Source organism: Branchiostoma belcheri, unplaced genomic scaffold (assembly GCF_001625305.1).
Source record: "Branchiostoma belcheri isolate BF01 breed outbred unplaced genomic scaffold, Haploidv18h27 scaffold53, whole genome shotgun sequence".
Taxonomy (NCBI): domain Eukaryota; kingdom Metazoa; phylum Chordata; class Leptocardii; order Amphioxiformes; family Branchiostomatidae; genus Branchiostoma; species Branchiostoma belcheri.
The window spans coordinates 1,639,959-1,659,092 of record NW_017804165.1 but is presented as its reverse complement, the minus strand read 5'-3'; the positions used below and the strand labels follow the sequence as shown (position 1 = coordinate 1,659,092).

At 44.6% G+C, this 19,134-nt stretch overlaps 5 protein-coding genes across 5 annotated transcripts; 3 read left to right on the top strand and 2 right to left on the bottom strand.

Moving 5' to 3' along the window:
• Positions 1-304: 304 nt before the first annotated feature.
• Positions 305-10,180, top strand: LOC109480875. The gene is made up of 6 exons (XM_019783203.1): positions 305-378; positions 8,297-8,460; positions 8,890-8,986; positions 9,120-9,340; positions 9,744-9,942; positions 10,174-10,180. Exons 1-6 carry the CDS (start codon positions 374-376, stop codon positions 10,178-10,180), a joined length of 693 nt encoding a protein of 230 aa, XP_019638762.1. The 5' UTR covers positions 305-373.
• Positions 1,088-6,569, top strand: LOC109480950. The gene is made up of 5 exons (XM_019783406.1): positions 1,088-1,375; positions 1,928-2,326; positions 2,508-3,661; positions 3,942-4,010; positions 4,285-6,569. Exons 1-5 carry the CDS (start codon positions 1,164-1,166, stop codon positions 4,614-4,616), a joined length of 2,166 nt encoding a protein of 721 aa, XP_019638965.1. The 5' UTR covers positions 1,088-1,163; the 3' UTR covers positions 4,617-6,569.
• On the bottom strand, positions 4,141-6,246 carry LOC109480957. The gene is made up of 3 exons (XM_019783414.1): positions 4,868-6,246; positions 4,611-4,743; positions 4,141-4,380 (listed from the first exon to the last, which is right to left on the bottom strand). The coding sequence occupies exons 1-2, from the start codon at positions 6,216-6,218 to the stop codon at positions 4,619-4,621; spliced, it is 1,476 nt and encodes a 491-aa protein (XP_019638973.1). The 5' UTR covers positions 6,219-6,246; the 3' UTR covers positions 4,141-4,380; positions 4,611-4,618.
• A 178-nt stretch (positions 10,181-10,358) lies between the features above and the next one.
• LOC109481005 lies at positions 10,359-12,047 on the top strand. The gene is made up of 3 exons (XM_019783483.1): positions 10,359-10,513; positions 10,709-10,873; positions 11,078-12,047. Exons 1-3 carry the CDS (start codon positions 10,381-10,383, stop codon positions 11,098-11,100), a joined length of 321 nt encoding a protein of 106 aa, XP_019639042.1. The 5' UTR covers positions 10,359-10,380; the 3' UTR covers positions 11,101-12,047.
• A 1,147-nt stretch (positions 12,048-13,194) lies between these two features.
• Positions 13,195-19,131, bottom strand: LOC109480933 (deubiquitinating protein VCIP135-like). The gene is made up of 3 exons (XM_019783331.1): positions 19,023-19,131; positions 14,095-18,356; positions 13,195-13,871 (listed from the first exon to the last, which is right to left on the bottom strand). Exon 2 carries the CDS (start codon positions 18,255-18,257, stop codon positions 14,106-14,108), a length of 4,152 nt encoding a protein of 1,383 aa, XP_019638890.1. The 5' UTR covers positions 18,258-18,356; positions 19,023-19,131; the 3' UTR covers positions 13,195-13,871; positions 14,095-14,105.
• Positions 19,132-19,134: the final 3 nt, after the last annotated feature.

The following is a 19,134-nucleotide window of genomic DNA, read 5'->3' as shown; positions in this document are numbered from 1 at the left end:
CTACTCAGGAATTGAACAGTTTAAGTTATCGGGAATCGCTCAAGTCGAAGAAAAAGAAAAATTCACTATTTCCAGAAACAGCCCCGCCCGTTCTGGGTATAAAGGATGTGGCAGGCTTAGTAATCGCGAGTGGGAGTCCCGTGACCTTTTTTTTTCGAAAATTCACGTGGGAGTTGGAGGATCGAGGGGCGCGTCATACTTCTGCTTTAAGAAGTTCCTCAAACTTGCCTACTTCCTCAAAGGGTATATATAGAACGATACAGGATTGCGCGTGAAGGCAATTGTGCGTTCGACGTCGGATACCACGTGCGGATACAGCCACGAGCAGCACCTTGAAAATATATCATCCAACGTGGGACACTAGAGGACGATAATGAGGTAAGATACTTTTGTGAACACTTTTCTCTATTGCAAGAATATTGATAATGTTACAGTTACTGCCGCGTGAATGTAATTCTAATTCGTACAATGCCCTTGTTGCGACCGATCCGATACATACATGTCGTTGCAGGTTTTGGGTTATATTTATTGGAGCATGTTACCCATTACAATCCAACAGAGAAGCCTTGTCACTTTTAAACGAATACTACTAATGCTCACCGAACAACCAAATGCTTTGTACGACAAAATCACATTCCAATTCGACGTATTTCGTCGCGCGCCGTTTTGAAATAGTAACCATACTGCATGCTGAGCCGAAAAGGGCAAGCCTGTCAGTAACACAAACACTGCTGTCCCGTTTATACGGACCCCTCCTGACTCAGACGTCGGTCAAAGTTGGGTGGGCCGCCACAAGCGCGATTAACCAGACTAGAAAAGTTTCAGATTTGAGTGACCCGCTCTGTGACTGATGGACAATGTCGTGCGAGCGGCATCACTTCCTTCTAAGTAAACTTCATTCTAGAAGGAGAAATGCTTTTTGAGCCTGAAAGTACACGTGTTGCGGACAGACGAAAACACGAGAGTTTAATGCTTGCACGACCACAAGACTGTACTGTACGCTGTCAGAAAACTATACGCGTTCAGTCTCTTGAAAACTTTGCGTAAAATTCTGCCATGCCTCAATAAGCCTTCTCACAGTCCCGAGTGCGCATGTGCGGTCGCGTTGCATTGTGGTCCAGGTCAGAGGTTAATGTCACTTCGAGTTGTAAACAAATGATGCAATGGCCGGCATCAAGGCCGCGCCGGGTAGCTACGGTGGCGAAACATCGCTGGAACAGTTCAAACTTTGGCCTAAGACACTTTTACAGCGATATGTGAGAGATAGAGGGCTGCCAGTTACAGGAAGTGTCCATGATCTCAGGGCGCTAGCGTATTCCGCCACGATTATGTGCCTGCCGTTGGTACCGACGCCCCAGGAAGAAGAACAGACCAGGTGAATACTATTTTTTTTGTCTCGCGCGTCCCCCTTCTTAGTTGTGTAATCTTACACGCATTTTATATGTGTAGTCGACATAACCACCTTTCCTCGAAACCCGTCGTCGACGGCGGCTGTACATAATATTTGAAATGCCGTCGCACCTTACCTTTGTTTTTACACCGACATCTCGCCGACGTTGTTTAAACATGTCTTACTAGGAAATTTTGGCCGCACAGAAAACGTTGCCGTAACTGATAATCCTATAATAATCCCATAAACTAATGGAAAATTTCAATTTGTTTACTGGTCAGCCCCTTTCCTTTATATTATTGATACAATTTTTTTCTCTGATCAATGGCTTGAACTCAACAGCTTTATTTTAAACTACTAACTGTCCGGTTCTAGAGCCTCTTCCCTCGAACGGTGCCGGTATAGATCACCTGTTCGAACACGAGCACCTGTTCGAGCACGAGGCACGTGCGCCCGCACGTGTTCGAACAGGTAGCCGCGGCCCCGCCCAAGGGAGGGGTTAGAACCGGTGATAATACAATGCTTTCTATTGTATAGATGCGAAGACTACAGATCACTTTTGACTGTCGATGGCAGACAACTCCCCGACCCCTTTGTTGACCTGAAAAGTGGCTGGAAGAAAGAGGAAGATGGGATGCAGCACTGGCCACCAACAATGTATGGGGACATGGCTGAATACCTTGTGGCTAATGGAGAGGTACAGCTGCAGAAGAGGCTAATGGGGGATTACAAGGATGGCAAAGCTTTTTCGTACTTTGATTCTGGCTTCATCAATGAAGTTTTGTATCATCCAATAAATGAGAATTCAAATGTTTGCTTTGTCAAAACAACCAGTGGCAGATCACAGAGAAAAAATGATGAGGCGCACCAAGTGTGGGTCGCACTCCAAAAATCAACTGGGAAAATCCGGACAGCATATTGCACCTGCTTTGCTGGGTAAGTAATTTTGACATTTTATCCATGTATCTAAGTGTCAGCCAGAAGTCCATGAAAATTTAAAAAGTATGGATTTCTCTTGCCAGACTGCATGTGCTTACATTAGTTCATAGGTGGTAATATAAATCATCTTTTTATAAACATAACTTTAGCAGTACTCAGAATATACTTTTCTTTACAGTCTGGGGTCCACATGCAACCACATTGCAGGTGTGCTGTTCAAGATGGACGATGCATGGTCAACAGGAATCACCAACAAGGCTTGCACTTCCAAGCCTGCAGAATGGACACAGCCAAGGAAACAAGCAAACACCAATGCTAAAAAAATCAAAGACATGGAGTGGCGGAGCTCTAAATGGTCGAAGGGCAAAAACAAGAAACCAATAAACACAACAGCTAGGAAGCTCTTCACTCCTGTTAAGGACGGTTCCAGCCCAAGTCTGGAGGAACTTATGGCAGACTTGTACGTATCCAGCAAAGATGCGTGTGTGTTTAAGTATGGGATGCCAACTGCAAGTGCTGCATATCCTACAGAGGATGACATAAATGTCGAAGAAGATGTTGAACTTGAAACACAGGAGAACGTACCCCAACCACTTCCTGAGCTGATAGCACAATCCCCCCTCCCAACCTTTAGTTCAGAGCAGATACAGGCTCTTAATGAGGCCACAATGCAGCAGTCATCTAACCCCACCTGGAAACAACAGCGAGTTGGGAGAATCACAGCTTCAGTCGCACGGTCAGTTATGGTAATGGCCGAAAAGTTGAAAAGCGACTCTACCATTTCACGCAGTGTTCTGGATGGGATCATGGGGAGGAAGTCTGTGCCATCGAATGTACCTGCTATTAAGTATGGGAATCGAATGGAGCCAACAGCAAGAGAAGCATACGTTACAGCGATGCGAGGCAGAGGCCACAAAGGACTCACTGTCAAAGAGGCAGGACTGTTTGTTATGAAAGAACACATCTACATTGGGGCAAGTCCTGACGGATTAGTAGAGTGTAGCTGCCAGTTCTGTGAACCACAGAATGGACTTCTGGAAATCAAATGCCCCCTATCCATTGCCAATGAAGATCCCAAAGTCAACCCACCAAATTACCTAGTGAATAAGGATGGCGTGCTACTGCTGAGTCACTCACATGGATACTACAGCCAAGTACAGCTGCAAATGCTAGTGACAGACAGGGCGTGGTGTGACTTCTTTGTGTACACTAATAAGGGGCATCACTGCGAGAGGATCCCAGCAGATAAGCACCACCAAGAGAAGTTGCGTAAAGCAGCAACAGTTGTTTTCGAACAACTTGTACTCCCTGAACTGAAGAATCCTACAGAGGGTAAGAGAAATGTCATTACATATCTGCAGATATACAGCATGCAATAATATAAAAGCAATGTAGAAATATATAGAAATAAAGTAATATATAATGTTTGTAGTGATATTCCACTTCTGTGTCTACATGATGTACTACAGTACATAGTGTTACATGCATAACAATTCTGTTGCACTTACATTGTAAACAAAATATAGATATGGTTAACATTTGTACTGTTCATGTACATCAAGATGTAGTAATTGTCGGGTAAAATAATTTTTCTTTTCTTTCCTTCTTAAAGATATCACTGACCCATCAGGAGATGAGCGCGCAGACACACAGTCTCCGGGTGTAGACACTGAGGCACCAGGTCAGATATGTACAACATGTTATATTTATACAAGAAGTATAGTAACAGAATAGAACCTTTATCTATACATTTTAAGTACATTTCAATGAAAATAATGATAATCATTTCACTTTTAGTAACAATTGTCTGGTATTCTTCTATATAAGTCTTTCTGTTTGCTGGCCCTGACTTTGTAGTTTATTTCAGATGACCAACTATGGGTGTGAGGTTTGGGGGGGAAAAGGGATTTCTTTTTACTCTATGATGCAATACTGTTTTCCCTTTCTTCACACAGGTGAGGATGACTCAATGGAATCTGCATGTGTTGTCTCCAACTCTGCTTCTACAGACACAGCCCATCCTGCTGAGGACAGTCCACATGCTCCTCCACCTGCAAAGAAAAGAAGAGTGATGAGTACACAGCAGAAGAAAGCGCTGCAAGTTCCTGGGCCTATTTACCTGTGTGGAACCTGTCAGTCTCAGTGTCTAGATAATGTAGAACATGAAGCTGATAGCAGTGTTGGTTGTGACAAATGTAACAGGTGGTTCCACTGGGGATGTGTTGGGTTTGACTCAGACAACATGAGTGATGACTGGTATTGTGATGAATGTTTAACTGACCTGTAACATTAGGTTCCGACGAGTGGTGGTCTGAGGTTGGACAGTGCAGCACATATAACAAGAATGTCATCCAGCAGTGGTACCATGTTGAGAGGCACAGTTCTTTTCAGGAAAGCAAACCATTTGACACGTCCTGCAAAAGGAAACATACATTTAATCATTGACTTTAAACTTTACAGCAGCAAGAAGTAACTACATCCAGTCTTTACCTCTTGAGTGAATCAACAACTCATTATTAGAACTAATAACATTCTTACCTATTGCTCTCTCCACATGGATTCTTGCGTTTGCCACCTGCTTAGTTTTGCTGACTGCCTCCCTTGTTTGCTGTGTCCATCCTGAACTTGGGGGTGGGATTTCCAGGTGGGCTTGACGTTGTAGCAGTTCACTGCTGATTGGGAATCCCCTGTCTGCTAAGATGACATCTCCTGGGTCTACCAGGTCCAAGAACCCAGAGTCCAGTACAATGTTTTTGTCGGATGACCTTCCACCATAACCGTTAGAGAGGAAGGAGATGGTGCCATTTGGTGTGATTCCAATCAGGTATTTTGCGGTGTTGTGTCTCTTATAGTCGCTCCACGTGTTCTGTTGCAGGGTCAGGAGTCTGGGTTTTTCAATGAAGATCTCTGTACAGTCTATCGTGCACCTTAGCTGTGGGTACTTCTTTCCAAGACCCGGGGGCATATGTTGGAGAATGGTTTCCTTAGCCGGCCAGAAAATCAGCGACTTAAGATGGGATGCTAGAAAGGGTATCCACGTGTTTACTATCTTTGAGCACAGGCCTTGTGATATCCCAAAGATATCACATAACAAAGTGTTGGTGACTCCCAGCCGTAGCCTCATTAGCACCAGAATCAGTTCCTCCCTACTGCTCAGCTTCCGAGTTGGTCCAGACTTTTTGGGGCTTTGGCTGAATTTTCTGACTCCCTTTTTCATATGGACAGCGTGCGTCCCCCTCCAATACCGCAGCTTGCTCACCTTCTTTTCAACTGATTTGTACAAACTGTCCAAAGCTTCTTTGTTCTGGAGACCGGTATTCTGGCACACTTTTTTATCGGAACCAACAAAACGATCGATTAGTTCGGTAGCTTTTGGTTTCATGTTTGTTTTCTCCACATGTCCACGTTTTCCTTCTTCGAGTTTCTTTTTCAGATTTGAATTTTCTTCCCGCAGTTTTTGGCAGTTTCGACAGACAGTCTCCTGCTCCTGGCCACAGTAGTTGTGTTCACTTAGTTCTGAATCAGTTGAAACTGTAGCTGTTGTTACTGGTGTTTGGGGTGTGAAGTAGGTATGGTCCATTGTGTGAGGCTCAGATGCTGGTTGATTATGAGATGATGTAGGCTGATGTTGAGCTGCAGGTGATTTTGTTGCTGGGGGGGTCTTCCTTGATTTTGTTGCTGGGGGGGTCTTCCTTGATTTTCTTGCTGGGGGGGTCTTTCTGTCTGCGGGTGGCTTTCGTGTGGAGGGTGGCTTGGCAGCATATCCTAGATGTTCTGTAGGATAGGGGTTTAGCAGTGTGGGTTTTCCATCCCGGAAGTGCCTGGAACATATCCTCGACTTCCTGAAAAGAGTATATATGTATTGCGCATCATGCACTTGCAAATGCATAGGTGACAAAGAATGAATTGATGTATGTATATAGTGTACAATGATGATGATGTATATAGTACAAATATTTTTGTTGGCATTGTACACAATTACATTTTGTAAATACTAGTAGTAGTTAAGACAAACATGTGCCAACAAACTGAAGTATTGTCTGCTTTGTCTAATACTGATGAAAAGTAAAACCTTTGGTCTAAATATCTGTAAGGAAGTTGCTATTTCATAGTCAATAATGCCACACCATTAGTGACTAGTTGAATTTAAAAAGTTGATGACAGTTTTGAATTTTAATGTTTAGTATAGGTAGGATGTAGTACTGTAATTTCAAGTTCTGTAGGAAGTAAACTTCATCAAGTACTAGTGTATGTGCATATTCTTTATAAGTACTTACGAATTGGCCTTCCATTTTTTCCTATTCACCAACTTGATCCACTGTTTTCTACTGTCTGGATTTCTTCTCTTGGTTGGGAATGTCCACAGCAAAAAGGGCGGTGTGCATGTGCACTGTCCTTGGTTATGTTTGTAACCTGTGTAAACATTGCAAAAGTTTGCAAGAAATTGGTATCCTTGACTGGTTTATGGTTATGGGGAGGAGACAGGGTATGAAGATACAAAGAAACAAAAGAAACATACAAACAATGACACATATATATAATGTATATACTCTACTCTATTGAATAAGTAACAGAAACTGTTAAATCTGTTTTTGTTTTTTTTTACTTTATGACAATGGTAATTTGTGTTATTATTCTGAGCGTCGCCAAAAATATTAGTATTTACTACCACAAATTTACTTTCACTACAAGAAGGGCCGGTATCTCACATCATGCTGTGGCCCAAATGCAAATTATTACCCATAAGATTTATGACGTGCGGTGGTGTAGACGTGGCCGGCGTTGCAAATCCCCATCAGTGCATCGGCGGTGGCCGAAGTCCTTTGCAGAACGGTAAGCCTTTGGTCCACTTTTTCCGCCGAAAAGTAAGTAGAACGGGAAACAACAGAACTCACGGGGTCCAAGAGTAGGGGTCCACCACATACATGTATGAGTGGATCAGAAACCAACAGCGCCTTTTGCACTTAGTTAGTATCAAATAGACACGCACGGACAATGTCTAAAATAACCCACATGTTTGTGAAACAAACAATTTTTTTTCGAACAAACCATGAAATATAAAATGAATACAAACTCACGATTTTGACACAACAAAACAATGCTTGCGAAAGCGAACGAAAAAGAGCAATCATAATAAACCTGGGTGAACGGCGCACTGTTCAGCTTCCCAATCCTCCACCTTTCCACGGCCATTTCCGCAACCAAACACGGCGCAGTGTCCCCAAAGCCCCCCCTTTGAGCGTGTTTCGCTGCCAAACTCCATCAACGACAAATACGACAACTGCGATCAAACTCTATCGGGGCCGGGTTTGGTTCTTGTTGTTGTTATGACATACGATATGCGGTTCGAAGTGACATTAACCTTTGACCTGACCCACAATTCCGCGCGGCGCTGGATCTGTGAGAAGGCTTATTAAGCTAGCTTACAAACTGTTGTCCGCATTTCTTTTCTACTCTCTCTCTCGTAACATCTCCGCGTATGTCTTCTCTGTAGTTCGACCTCGGTATGCTTTGTCATGCATGACTTTGCAACGACCTCAGTCATGCTTTGTCAATTACTTAGGTAAAATATATTTGAATCAACGTCATCAGACAAAGCGATGTCCGCTGTTCTCACCTAGCCCACTCACACCTATATCAGTCATCAGCAAACAGGAAACGTATACAAGCTGCTTGCGTCACTAGGCTTTGGACTCCGCCCCATACGCACAGCCACCCACCCATCCACCTACAGATACCTGCCCACCTTCCGCTTAACCAAGGACACTAAAACTTATAAGGCGTGGATCCAATCATATCAGTTTACTGAGTCCCTGAAATTCGAAAATATAGTACCAGCCACGACCAGGTACATGCCACGCGTTCGCGGCAAATTTAAGAGACGGGTTTCACTGACAAGATTCGCAAATTGAGTCATTTGAAGCACTTCATAACTCGAGACTCTGTGACTGTGTAATTCCTACGTAGAAGTATCCAGATGTGCTACGCCAAAAGCTCTTCCAGTGCTGTGCTGGTGTTTGCCTGGACATTCCTCTGGGCAGGGACTCTAAACTTGTCCGCGGGAATAACGGCTAAAGCGGCTACCTCACCGGCAACTCCAACCGACAACTACGATTACTACGAATATTATGGTAAGTCCTGTTGACAGAACTATCGAATCCCCCCAAAATATTATTACTATACGTTGTTATGTCATATTTAGTTTGCCTCCTCTTCGATTTGTTGTATCGACTTTTTTTTTCGTTCTTCCTTTTTGTTTCCTGAGATGTGAAACTACAGCTGGCAAATATAAATCTGGGGGATGAGTAAACGGGCAACACAAACCAGCGTGACTAGTCTGTATTGGAGGGCGTGCAGTAGTGTCATATAATCATATAATAATAACGGTGCAGCAGTTTCCACGCCTACTCAGGTGTTAAACCGTGATCGGACACGACAACACACGATGTCTTGTAACGGCGTCCCACTTTTTATGGGGCACTATTAAGTGTAGTCACAAAGAGAAACTAATGCTCAATGCTTGACTGACAAACGTGTAATCATTACGGTATCTTGAACAGGTGACTACGCATACGAAGACGCCTGCCACAACTGGCAGACCTACATACAAGAAAGTCATTTGGAGATGGGAACGGTTGGCGAGCCAAGCATACTAAGGTAGTACAATATTTCTTTTCCGTCCAATAGAGTTAGCGTCCCTTTGAGTCGATCAGAGTGGGACTTTTTAAAAAAACAGAATTCTGTGTACTCATGTGTTGACGTCCTTCCTTCCTACCTGGTTATGACATAGGTGTCCTTTCTCGGAATGTTGGGATGGCTACACAACCACCTGGTACCGTAACGGCGTTGAGCTTAAACTGGATTCAACAACGGGGGAAATCGCACAGAGCGGTGATGCAGGTGAACAGCTGCAATTCCCACGACTTCGGCAAGAGGACGCTGGCTCGTACACCTGTCAAATGTCTAACGGGACCCACACGTTTGTCGGAAACATCCACCTAGAGGCTACAAGTAAGCGTTACACAGTTGCATGCCACCGAATGAAACGAATGCGAAATAACTTAAACTACAATGCAGAAGGCGTACTAGTATATAGATAGTGTTTTCATCAAGAGACAGGCGACTGTGAGTTTTTTCCAGACTATTTATTGAAGGGGCTAGATCGGTCAGATCAAGGACATTATGCCTTGGATTCATTAATTGTGAATATCACGATACTTGATATATGTACTTGATACTTTGTTGGGATATCCATTAGATGTACACATTTTTCGAGATGACCCAAATTTGAGAAAGCGCTTGAGAGTGCCTCTGCAGTGTAAGAAGCCGGCTTTAGAGATGGCTTGCTATCGGCCATGATTCTTGAATGTACTAGTATGTCAGCCTCACATAACCATCACGGTTCTCTCCACAGACCCTCCCTCCATTACACCGCCCTCGATGGACCCTGTCGACCCTCCCAAGCTACAGAGGAGTGTGGGAGAAAACGCCACGTTCGTCTGCAGGGCGTCCTACGGCGTCATCGGCCCCGCCACGTTCCCCCAGCTGTACTGGGTCAAGAACGACACCTTCGTCAGCGACAACGGTAGAGTGGTCCTTCGCCGTACTAGCAGGTATGGGATTCCTCACAACAGCTGGGAAAGAAACTTTAGGGCATCTTTTCCGTATATTTTTCCTGTACAGCTGGGAAAGAAACTTTCGGACATCTCTTCCGCATATTTCTAATGTGTAGCTGGGACATAAACTTTAGGGCATCTTTTCGGTATATTTTTCATGTGCAGCTGGGAACATCTTTTTCGCATATTGCTCATGTATCCACAGGGATACATCTCTTCATCTGCTAGGAGATGATCTTCCTATTTCAGTATTTTATTCACAGCTCCTTTTCAAGTCAAAAGTATCTCAAAATCAGACATAAAGCCTGTCTCGATGGATGTAAATATTTTCTGCTCCATATGCATATAAACGAGTTTTATGTCATCAATATCATGTGACATCACATGACCTCTTGGTTTTACCCACACAGGACAGACCCTGACGGTTCCCACTACATGAATGTAAGTCTGTCCATCTACCAGATACAGGAGGAAGACTTCGGACAGTACACCTGCATCGCACACACTACATATGGGTGGACATCCCAGCAGGCCACAATCGAGAAGGGTGGAATTCGAAGTGTCCTTGGTAAGTTGGATCAAATGCAACATTTTCTTAATTCTTCTTTCTTCCAAGGTTGGACAAAAAAACCTACGCTAAGTAATTTATTTGGTGGTTATCGCACCTGACCAGGGATTATCTCACCATATACACCTTGGGGCAGGGCATTAACCCTTTATTATCCGATTGCAATTGAGTAAACATTCCTCCTCTTTCATGTAGAGCCAGAATTCTTTGAGAAGGCGAAGAAGAGCATAGCCGAGAACTCTACACTCTGGGCCCTGTCTGTAGTAGTACTCATCGCCATTGCTGCTATGGTCACCCTGGCAGTGGGGATCCACATCCACCAGAGGCGCAGGGCCGACTGTAAGGCCTTGAGTAAGGAAGGTAAGTGTTGGGCAGATTACTAGTATGGCATGATTGTTTTACACTGGAAGAATGGTACTATTTGTTGATGATACCATCCAAAGTCAGCTTTACATCAAGGAGCTTCTAGGTAAAGCCTTGTTTACATTAACTCATTATGATCAATGCATACATGCTTGTTCACACTTTGTTGGGTGCTAAAATCTGATCATATATATTTTACAGAAAAGCCACAAGATACAGTTTGACAGAAGGATGCATTCTGCAGCACAATACAGTGGGAAGAATATGTCTCTACGGTTGTGAATTAATCAAGTCAGCCATTTCTGCCATCAAACCATTCATCCACAATACATGTACATTTGTTTGTCCACTTGAAAATAAGAGAGTTACAGTAAAACTAACTGTGTAACGACCACAAAGCAACAAACTTCAGTGTCCGAAGACTTTTTTCTTTTAATCTCCATCATACACTTGACACTGTCTGCAATATATCAAGCATTTGCTGTTTTTCTGCAAGCCTTTCCAAGAGGAAGTGTTCCTGAAAAGGAGGAATGCACTTAAGTCAAGCCCTCAATCATAGCATTTTGGCTTTTACAATCCAGAAATCTTTGTAATGAATTAATATGTATGTGAATATGGTTTACATGAATCTACATGCCAAACTAAGTCATAACTGCTGCTCAATGTACACTACTAGTAACATGACCAGAACCATTCTGTTAGTAATTACCCTTTGTGTTACAACTCGTAGTAGTCGGAACATAGGCCAACAGGAAACTTCTTAACAAAATTTCAACAATCGCACATATAATGTTCTTTCTGTTTTGGCATGTTCGAGAGGAAATCTTTTTCTAAAAATCTGACAATGAATCTCACTATGCAATGATTTGCACACAGGCACAGTCCTGCATATCAACGAATGTTCATAATGCCCAAGCACTAGTTATTGATTGATCTGTTGCAAGAATAAATGTGATATTGTATGGTAGCATGTCATTAAATGTAGCATAGCTACTTATGTATATTTAAGTTGTTATGATGAATATGAGGAGAATAAGTTCCCTTCTACAGTGTGAATACGTTCCATATCCATTGTACAAAAAGCAAGGCAATCTTGGTTAATAGATCAACAATGTAGCATAGAATGTTTGACATTTGTAACATTGAGTTACAGCATTAAAGGACTGTATGACAATTACTTTCTGGAGTCCTTGTTACCATTGTTCCTTCTCATTTGATAATACAGAGGCTTATGACTCCATTTACTACACAATAATAATGTAGTAATATAGCAACTCCGTAGCCATGTACATGTAAATATACATATACATGTAGACTTTCTGGTGTTGTAAAAAGACATTGTTGCCTTTGCATGTAAGTATATATACTTCTGTGTTCCCTTATGTGTTCCTTTGGAGATAACACACTTCCATAATGCAAAAACTTCTCAATGCAATATGTTGGGATTAAGGAGTAGGCCTTGTGAAACTAAGTTTTTCTTCAGATTACAGTTCGGGTCATATGTAGAGTGACTATCATTGTACATGTTTGTACCTGTTCCTTCATCTAATGTTACATGTACAGTCTTGAAAAGAAAAAATGGAGCGAATAATACTAGTAATACAAATCAAGGGAGGAACTGTGTGGCGAGTTTATCCAACAAACAGAGCAGGCCAAGTATCTTGGCATCACTATCAGCAACGACTTGAAATGGTCAACACATATCAGCACTGCTGTAACACGTGCCAACCACACACTTCATTTTCTCAGCCGTAACCTTCGCTACTGCCCCCGTCAAGTCCGTGAGACCGCATATTTCAGTCTCGTTCGCTCTACTATAGAGTATGGTGCAGTTATCTGGGATCCTTATCTGAGAAAGGATATTGACACACTTGAAATGGTCAACCGACGTGCTGCTCGTTTTGTGACCAGTAACCACCGTCGTCAGGATGTCAGCGTCACAGCCCTCCTGCATGACCTGAGATGGCCGTCACTTCAGTCTCGACGACAGCAAGCACGACTAGTAATGATGTATAAGATAACCAATGGTCTCGTGGCTATCCCATCCAGTCGGCTTATCCCGGCAGTTGCTCGCACCCGTGCCAACCACGCCCACAAGTACAAGACTCTGAGACCACACTGTGACATTGCAAAATACTCATTCTATGCTAGGACAATTCCTGAATGGAATAACCTTTCTGCCGACGTAGCTGAGAGTCCATCATTACAAACTTTTAAGAATCGTTTATCGTCACTTCCGTAATCATGTGTATATCTCCCCTCTGCGCGATGTCCCTGTATGTAGGGAATTTGCAGAGTAGTAGCTAGAACTAGAACTAGGGACTGCCTGACTCCTATCAGCACTTGTTTAAAGGTAATCAAAACTAATTCAGAAAGTTGGACAAAATCCAGTCCAATCTTGGACAATTTCCAATGCAGTTCAGTTATGGTGAATTTGAGGAAACACAGTCCCTGAAAATTAAGGTTGACAACCTTCCAATGTTGCATAAGGACCTCTCCTATATTTAGTTTCAAGGCTATGGCCTACAATTACAGACACAGCCCTCACTTTGGCAAAATGATATGGCAACTAAAGACTGATGTTGGTGTCGATGTTGTTTTCCCTCTTCAGGATGACATCCCTGACTTATCTTACAGAAAGCAGACCTTGGTAAGAAGATAGTTTTTAAACCCTCAACTCACAACAGTACCAGTAGAATCATGAGGAAGACCTTGATGTTGCAAGTTCCCCTGGGGGTACCCAGAATAGGAAGGCTGGGGTTTAAGCCAGAGTTAGCTGAGTAATCTCCAAAGCTGGCATATTTATCAGTGACAAAAATGGCATCCATAGCTCACCTTCGCTTCATGATTTTTCACATGCGTACCATTTTGATAGACTAGCATATGTTTTGGATACAAAGATGCACATAAAAAGTTAGCACGACCTCTACATTTGTCCTACTAGCAGCGTATCCAGGGATTTTCGCATGCCTTCCCTTCATCTTGGCTCTTGAGGCTGTAGAAACACAGAAATGTTACAGTATGAATAGTCATGATTCATCAAACGAAAAAGAGCAATTTTGGAATTGTGTCAGTAGCTAATATAATACAGGGTAATATAATTACAAGTTCACAGCTATCAAACCCTAAATACTTCCTAGACATCTGAAATCTCTGATTCCTAATGTGATCCAATGATTGACACATAATTGTAATTTTCTGTCAAAAAAGGCAGCTACCTTGTCTGCTATCAGCTGGAATCCATGGCCTCCCCAGCATCTTCTTTCTCTTCTCTTCCATCACCACTTAGAACTGCTTGTTTAGCTGGCTCAACTTCCATGGGACTGTCCTTTTTCTCAGGTTCTTTTTGATTCTCTGTGTCTCTAGCCTCTGTGACTTCACTCTCTGCCTCACTTTTGTGTACATCTTCTGTAGGCATGTCAAGTGCAACATTTTCTGGAGAGCTGGTGAGTTCATCACCCGCTCCCCGTTCAGTATTTTCAGCAGCAGTGGTGTCCATCATTTCTGTTTCGGACTCTGTCCTTGCAGCCTCTACTACTGCAACTTTTTCTCTGGTATTGTTCACTTCGGTACCTCGCAAGGTATCCTGCACTTCCAACACTACTTTTTGTTCCTGAACTTGCTCCACTTCACCCATCTTTTCTTCAGTACTACTTCTATCCATGCTGGCAAATTCAGTGGCTTCTGTTGTCTTTGGTTTGTGTTCGTCAGATGTCTCGGACACTTGGGGTACTTCATCAGGAACATTCTCAGAATGCTCCTCTAGCTGATTTAACTTCCCATCATCCCCTGTGGCCTCTTGCCTATCTGTCTCCATGGCAACTGCAAGCTCTTTTGACTCTTCAATTACAATCTCAACTTTCCTGAAACCATCCGAGTCCTTAATCTCTTTTTCCTGTTCTTTGACCTCTTGTTCTGCCTGCAATGCAGCACTCGCTGTGGATGCAAATTTGGCCATGAGCGCCTCTTGTTCTGTTGTCATGGCAGCTGCAGTTGCTCCACTGCCTATGACAGTGACACCTGGAGCTTTCTTCATTGTTGATAAGGAGTCTTCCCCTTTGTCAGATGTTTCTTCCTCTCCCTCATCCTCTTCACCTGACTCCACCAGGTAGTAGTCATCTTCTTCCATTGCAACTGGAGCTTTTGCATCTACAGGTGGTGGTGGTAGTACAGCTCCTTCTGTACTTCCTAGACTTTGGACTACATCAGGAATAATGTCTGTGGCACTTGCTGGTACATCTGTTGCAGTACTAGTGGAAGGTTGTGGTTGGGAGGTACCACCTAAGGTTTGTCCCTTACCCGCAAAAGCTCTCACTTTCAAGGCCTCAGACTTACTGACAATCACTCCGCTGCCACCAACATGTAGGGCTTCCTTGACTTGGCGGAAGGCTTTTGGGTCATACGCTTCTCGTGTCTGTTTGTTCTGAGCAATGACATCATCGATTCCAGGGCCAATGGGAAAATGCCCCTGTGGCTCAAGGCACAGCTCTAACCTTCCAGCCTGGCCATTGAACATGAATGTTTTCCCTGGAAAGCTTGGCAGGGTGCAGTGTTTCCCATCTGACAGGCCTAGGTCTTGTTCAACTTTCTTTGTGAAGACACCTTCCCGAGAGAACAATTGTGGCATTGTCTGCACAAAGTTCCACAGGTCCTTCCCAGAAAGCATGGCTAAGGCAGTCAGGGAAGAAATCTGCAGGTCTATAGAGCTGGCATTACTCTCCAGCTGTTGGTCTAACACATTCATCAGCTGGTCTCTCAGGGCACTTTCTGGGTCTTGGCTGGCGGAGGCACCACTAGCCTCCATACCCTGCACACGTCGAGGGGAGCCTGCCGTTGCCATGGGGATGCCCTTGGCTGCTGCTCCTGCCCCTTCCTCCTGTCCCTCACCTTCACCCGTGGGAGGAGGTAGGATGTCTACAGTAACCTTGTCCCCATGCTGCAGTGGTACAGGCTCCCCTTCCATGCCTGGTTTAGGAGGTGCCAGCGGTCGGGGAGGAAACCCGTATCTGATCCGTTGCCTGTCCCCAGGAACTCCTAGCTCAGAAGCTATTCTTGCTTGCAACTCCTGGAAGGTTGTTGCTATTGCCAGGGTTAACATGACTTGCTTGCCTTCTGATGTGGTCACCCGAACTTTCTTCTCTGTTGGGGGAGTGGAGGGCCTGGGAGGAGGGACAGTTACCATGGGACCTACTTTGGCTACTGGTTTCGGTGGCTGGTGAGCAGCAGCTTGCTGTTGTTTGAGTTGCTTTAGCTCCTTTTCTGCTCTCCTTTTTGCCATTTCATCAGACTTTTTCTTCTGTTCATGGGCAGCTTTGTCAGTGATCTTTCTTTGTACCATCCTCTCTGCTTCACTCATTGTTAACTCTTCTTTGTGTATGGTTTTGTGTTTATGTCCGGTGAGAATGATTTTGGATGGTGAAGATGGGTCTAAAGCCTCTTGTTGCCTGGGCTCCCCTTCTCTTTCATGGCCAGGCATACCCTCCAGGGAGACTGGTTTGTACACCTCCTTCTTGGCCGTTTGCTGTAGAATCACGTCTACAACACACTTCACAAGTCTCTCACTGCCAAATTCTCCGGGAAAGTGCTTGTGTACTAAAGCTGTTGCAACTTCATACACGTTACTGTTCAAGGAGGTGTCTGTTTCGTACTGAAACCAGTAAACCTTCTCCTGGATTGTCTTCCCTCCCCACTCCAGAGTTACAGGAATCAACTCAGGCAGATTGTCGTACTCCTTCCCATCCCAGTAGTGCTTGAACCCGCAGCCACACTGGCTGTTTTCAGCAGAGGTGTGTGTTCTGTCCCCATTCAGATACACCACGGAGCCATCTGGGCAGACCAGGCGAACTGACGTTCCCTGACACCAGCTGCAGGTGGTCAAGCGGCTCATCTTCATGTCTGGGACGAGGATGTCCTTAACGGGATCGTACTTACAGATCAGACTTTGCAGGGGAAAGTGGTAGTTCTTGCCAACTTGGAGCTTCCCGTGTGTCCTGACTGCAAGTTGATAGAGGGCACCGCCCCGTTTGAGGAGGTCTGATCCTACACTGTATTCCATGACAGCATCGCAGGTCAGACAGCGGTAGAGCCGCTCATTGCGGATGGCACTCTGTGTGGCTTCGGTCACCACCTCAGGCTGCACACCTACAACTCCTGTCCTCTTGAACACGTAGTGATGCATGTCCGACACGACGGAAGGGTGGACCTGGTACTTCTCCATGAAGACGTCCTCCATGGCTCGGGCCAGGCGCTGGATGTACGTTTCAGGGAGACTGCGACTTCCTCCGATTGCACAACGCTGTTCACTGTCAAACTCAACGTACTTTGTTAGCAAGTCCTGCGGGACACCCCACAACTTGGGGATCAACCACATTGGGAGCTTGCAGAGTGGCCGACCTCGGATGCCCACAAGAGAGATATAATGGTTTCTCCCAGAACTACTCCATGCCAGACAGAGTGGTTTGTTGAGCGTACCGTCCTTTCCTTTACACTTTTCAGGAGGGATCAGTCCCGGCACAAACGTGCCCGAGTAGTCTGCTGAACTCTGAAGCCCTTCCAGGGAGTCTAGCAGTATGATGGGCCGATGGAGGACATTGGCTAGCCCAAACACATGGATGTTCCTCAGGCCAAGGGGCTCCCCATCTCTGGGTGTGAAGTCAGGATCACATTCCTCTATGATGTCATCCCATTCACTACTGTCAATAAAGTCGTGGAACAGAGCCTTGTACTGGTCCAGGTTTTTGATGAAGTGAGCTTTGAGGTTCTCTCTCAGGGCGTGCCAGAACAACTCACGACCAACAAGTGCCCGAGAGATGGCGTGCACCAGGCAGTGGCCGTCCCCGTCGGCATGAATGGGTATGAGACGTTCCTCCTTATCGTTCACTTTCTTCATGGCATCCAAGGTGTCGTGAAGGTACTGCATGCTCCCAGAGCGATCCCGGCCGTAGCCAACTATTTCCACGTGTTCTGGTGCAATCTGGAAGGCCCTATCTCCTAGTAGCACACAGTCAAATGTGTCCGGCTGGTTCATGTCCCTGAGACGTTTTGCTTTTCCTGACTGTTTATCCATCCCGTAGTGGGTGAGGAGGGGAGACAACAGCTTGCACTGGTAGTTGGACAGCCCGAGAACACGTACTGTGTCTGCTCCTTTCTTTGGTTTGGTGTTGCTCAGAAGGACATTGCGAAGCATGTTGTGGAGAGCGACATCTGGGTTAGTGACTTCCTCCACATTTTGGATGGCACTCTGTTGGTGCCTCTGCCCACAGTCTGTGCACTCAATACTGGAGTCCCATGCTGGGAAGAACAGTTTAGCACGACAGTTTTGGTCAGGGCAGTGCCCACTCAGCACACGGTATGTCTCACGTGACTTTGACCTTGGCAGCATGTTTACGGTGTCTGCTTACAGGCTTGTTGGTTCACTGGTGAGGGATTATCTCTTCTGCTTGATACCACTCTGACAGAAGTGTTAACATGCCCACAAAACCTGTAATAACAAGCAGTCATCCCTGTTAGTTCATTGTGATATATGTCTGGTTGGTGCTGTCAGAACTGGTGCAGGATCTCTCTGATGACAGCAGAATCCGCCGATTTACAAACTAGAGAATCTGCCAATAATATACAAACCTCTAGTTTATCAGTACATTGTACTAGTACGTTCCCAAGTAACCATATAACCAATCTGCTAAATTCCATCACCGAAGTTGCGTTTCTGGATGCCTAAATATTTAGGTTTCGTTCTATGTTTAGGTACTAGCATTGCATAAAACTGTGAAACTGAAAGGGAGATAACTGCCCCCCCCCCTCCCTAGGGGAAAATTTCTTATGTTTGGATCAACCCGCCAATATTCATGCATCTGCAACAACTGATGTCAATCGGCCGTTTATTCCTAGCTGACAAAGCGTTGTCATATATAGCCATGTCGCAAGTAAACAACTTCCAATATGGCTAATTTCCAAAAACACCAAAGTGCGAAGTCTTCGGTGTATACAGATGAAAAGCCGTCTGCTGCGACACATCAATTTAGCCTTGAAAACAACAGCATCCAACTTATTGATCACAGCAATAAAATGATCATAACAATGACTATAGCTGGTCTTTAACTCTTCCTTAGAAATCCTATAGCCTTCAGGATATGTCAGCTTTTCGTACCTTTGTACTTTTGGTGAATTTTGGACGATATTTTCGACTTTCTGTCTTCTCCAAGTCGTCCTCTGCTACTCTACTGCGCAGGTGTAGTGCGCATGATTACGTCACTGTTCGC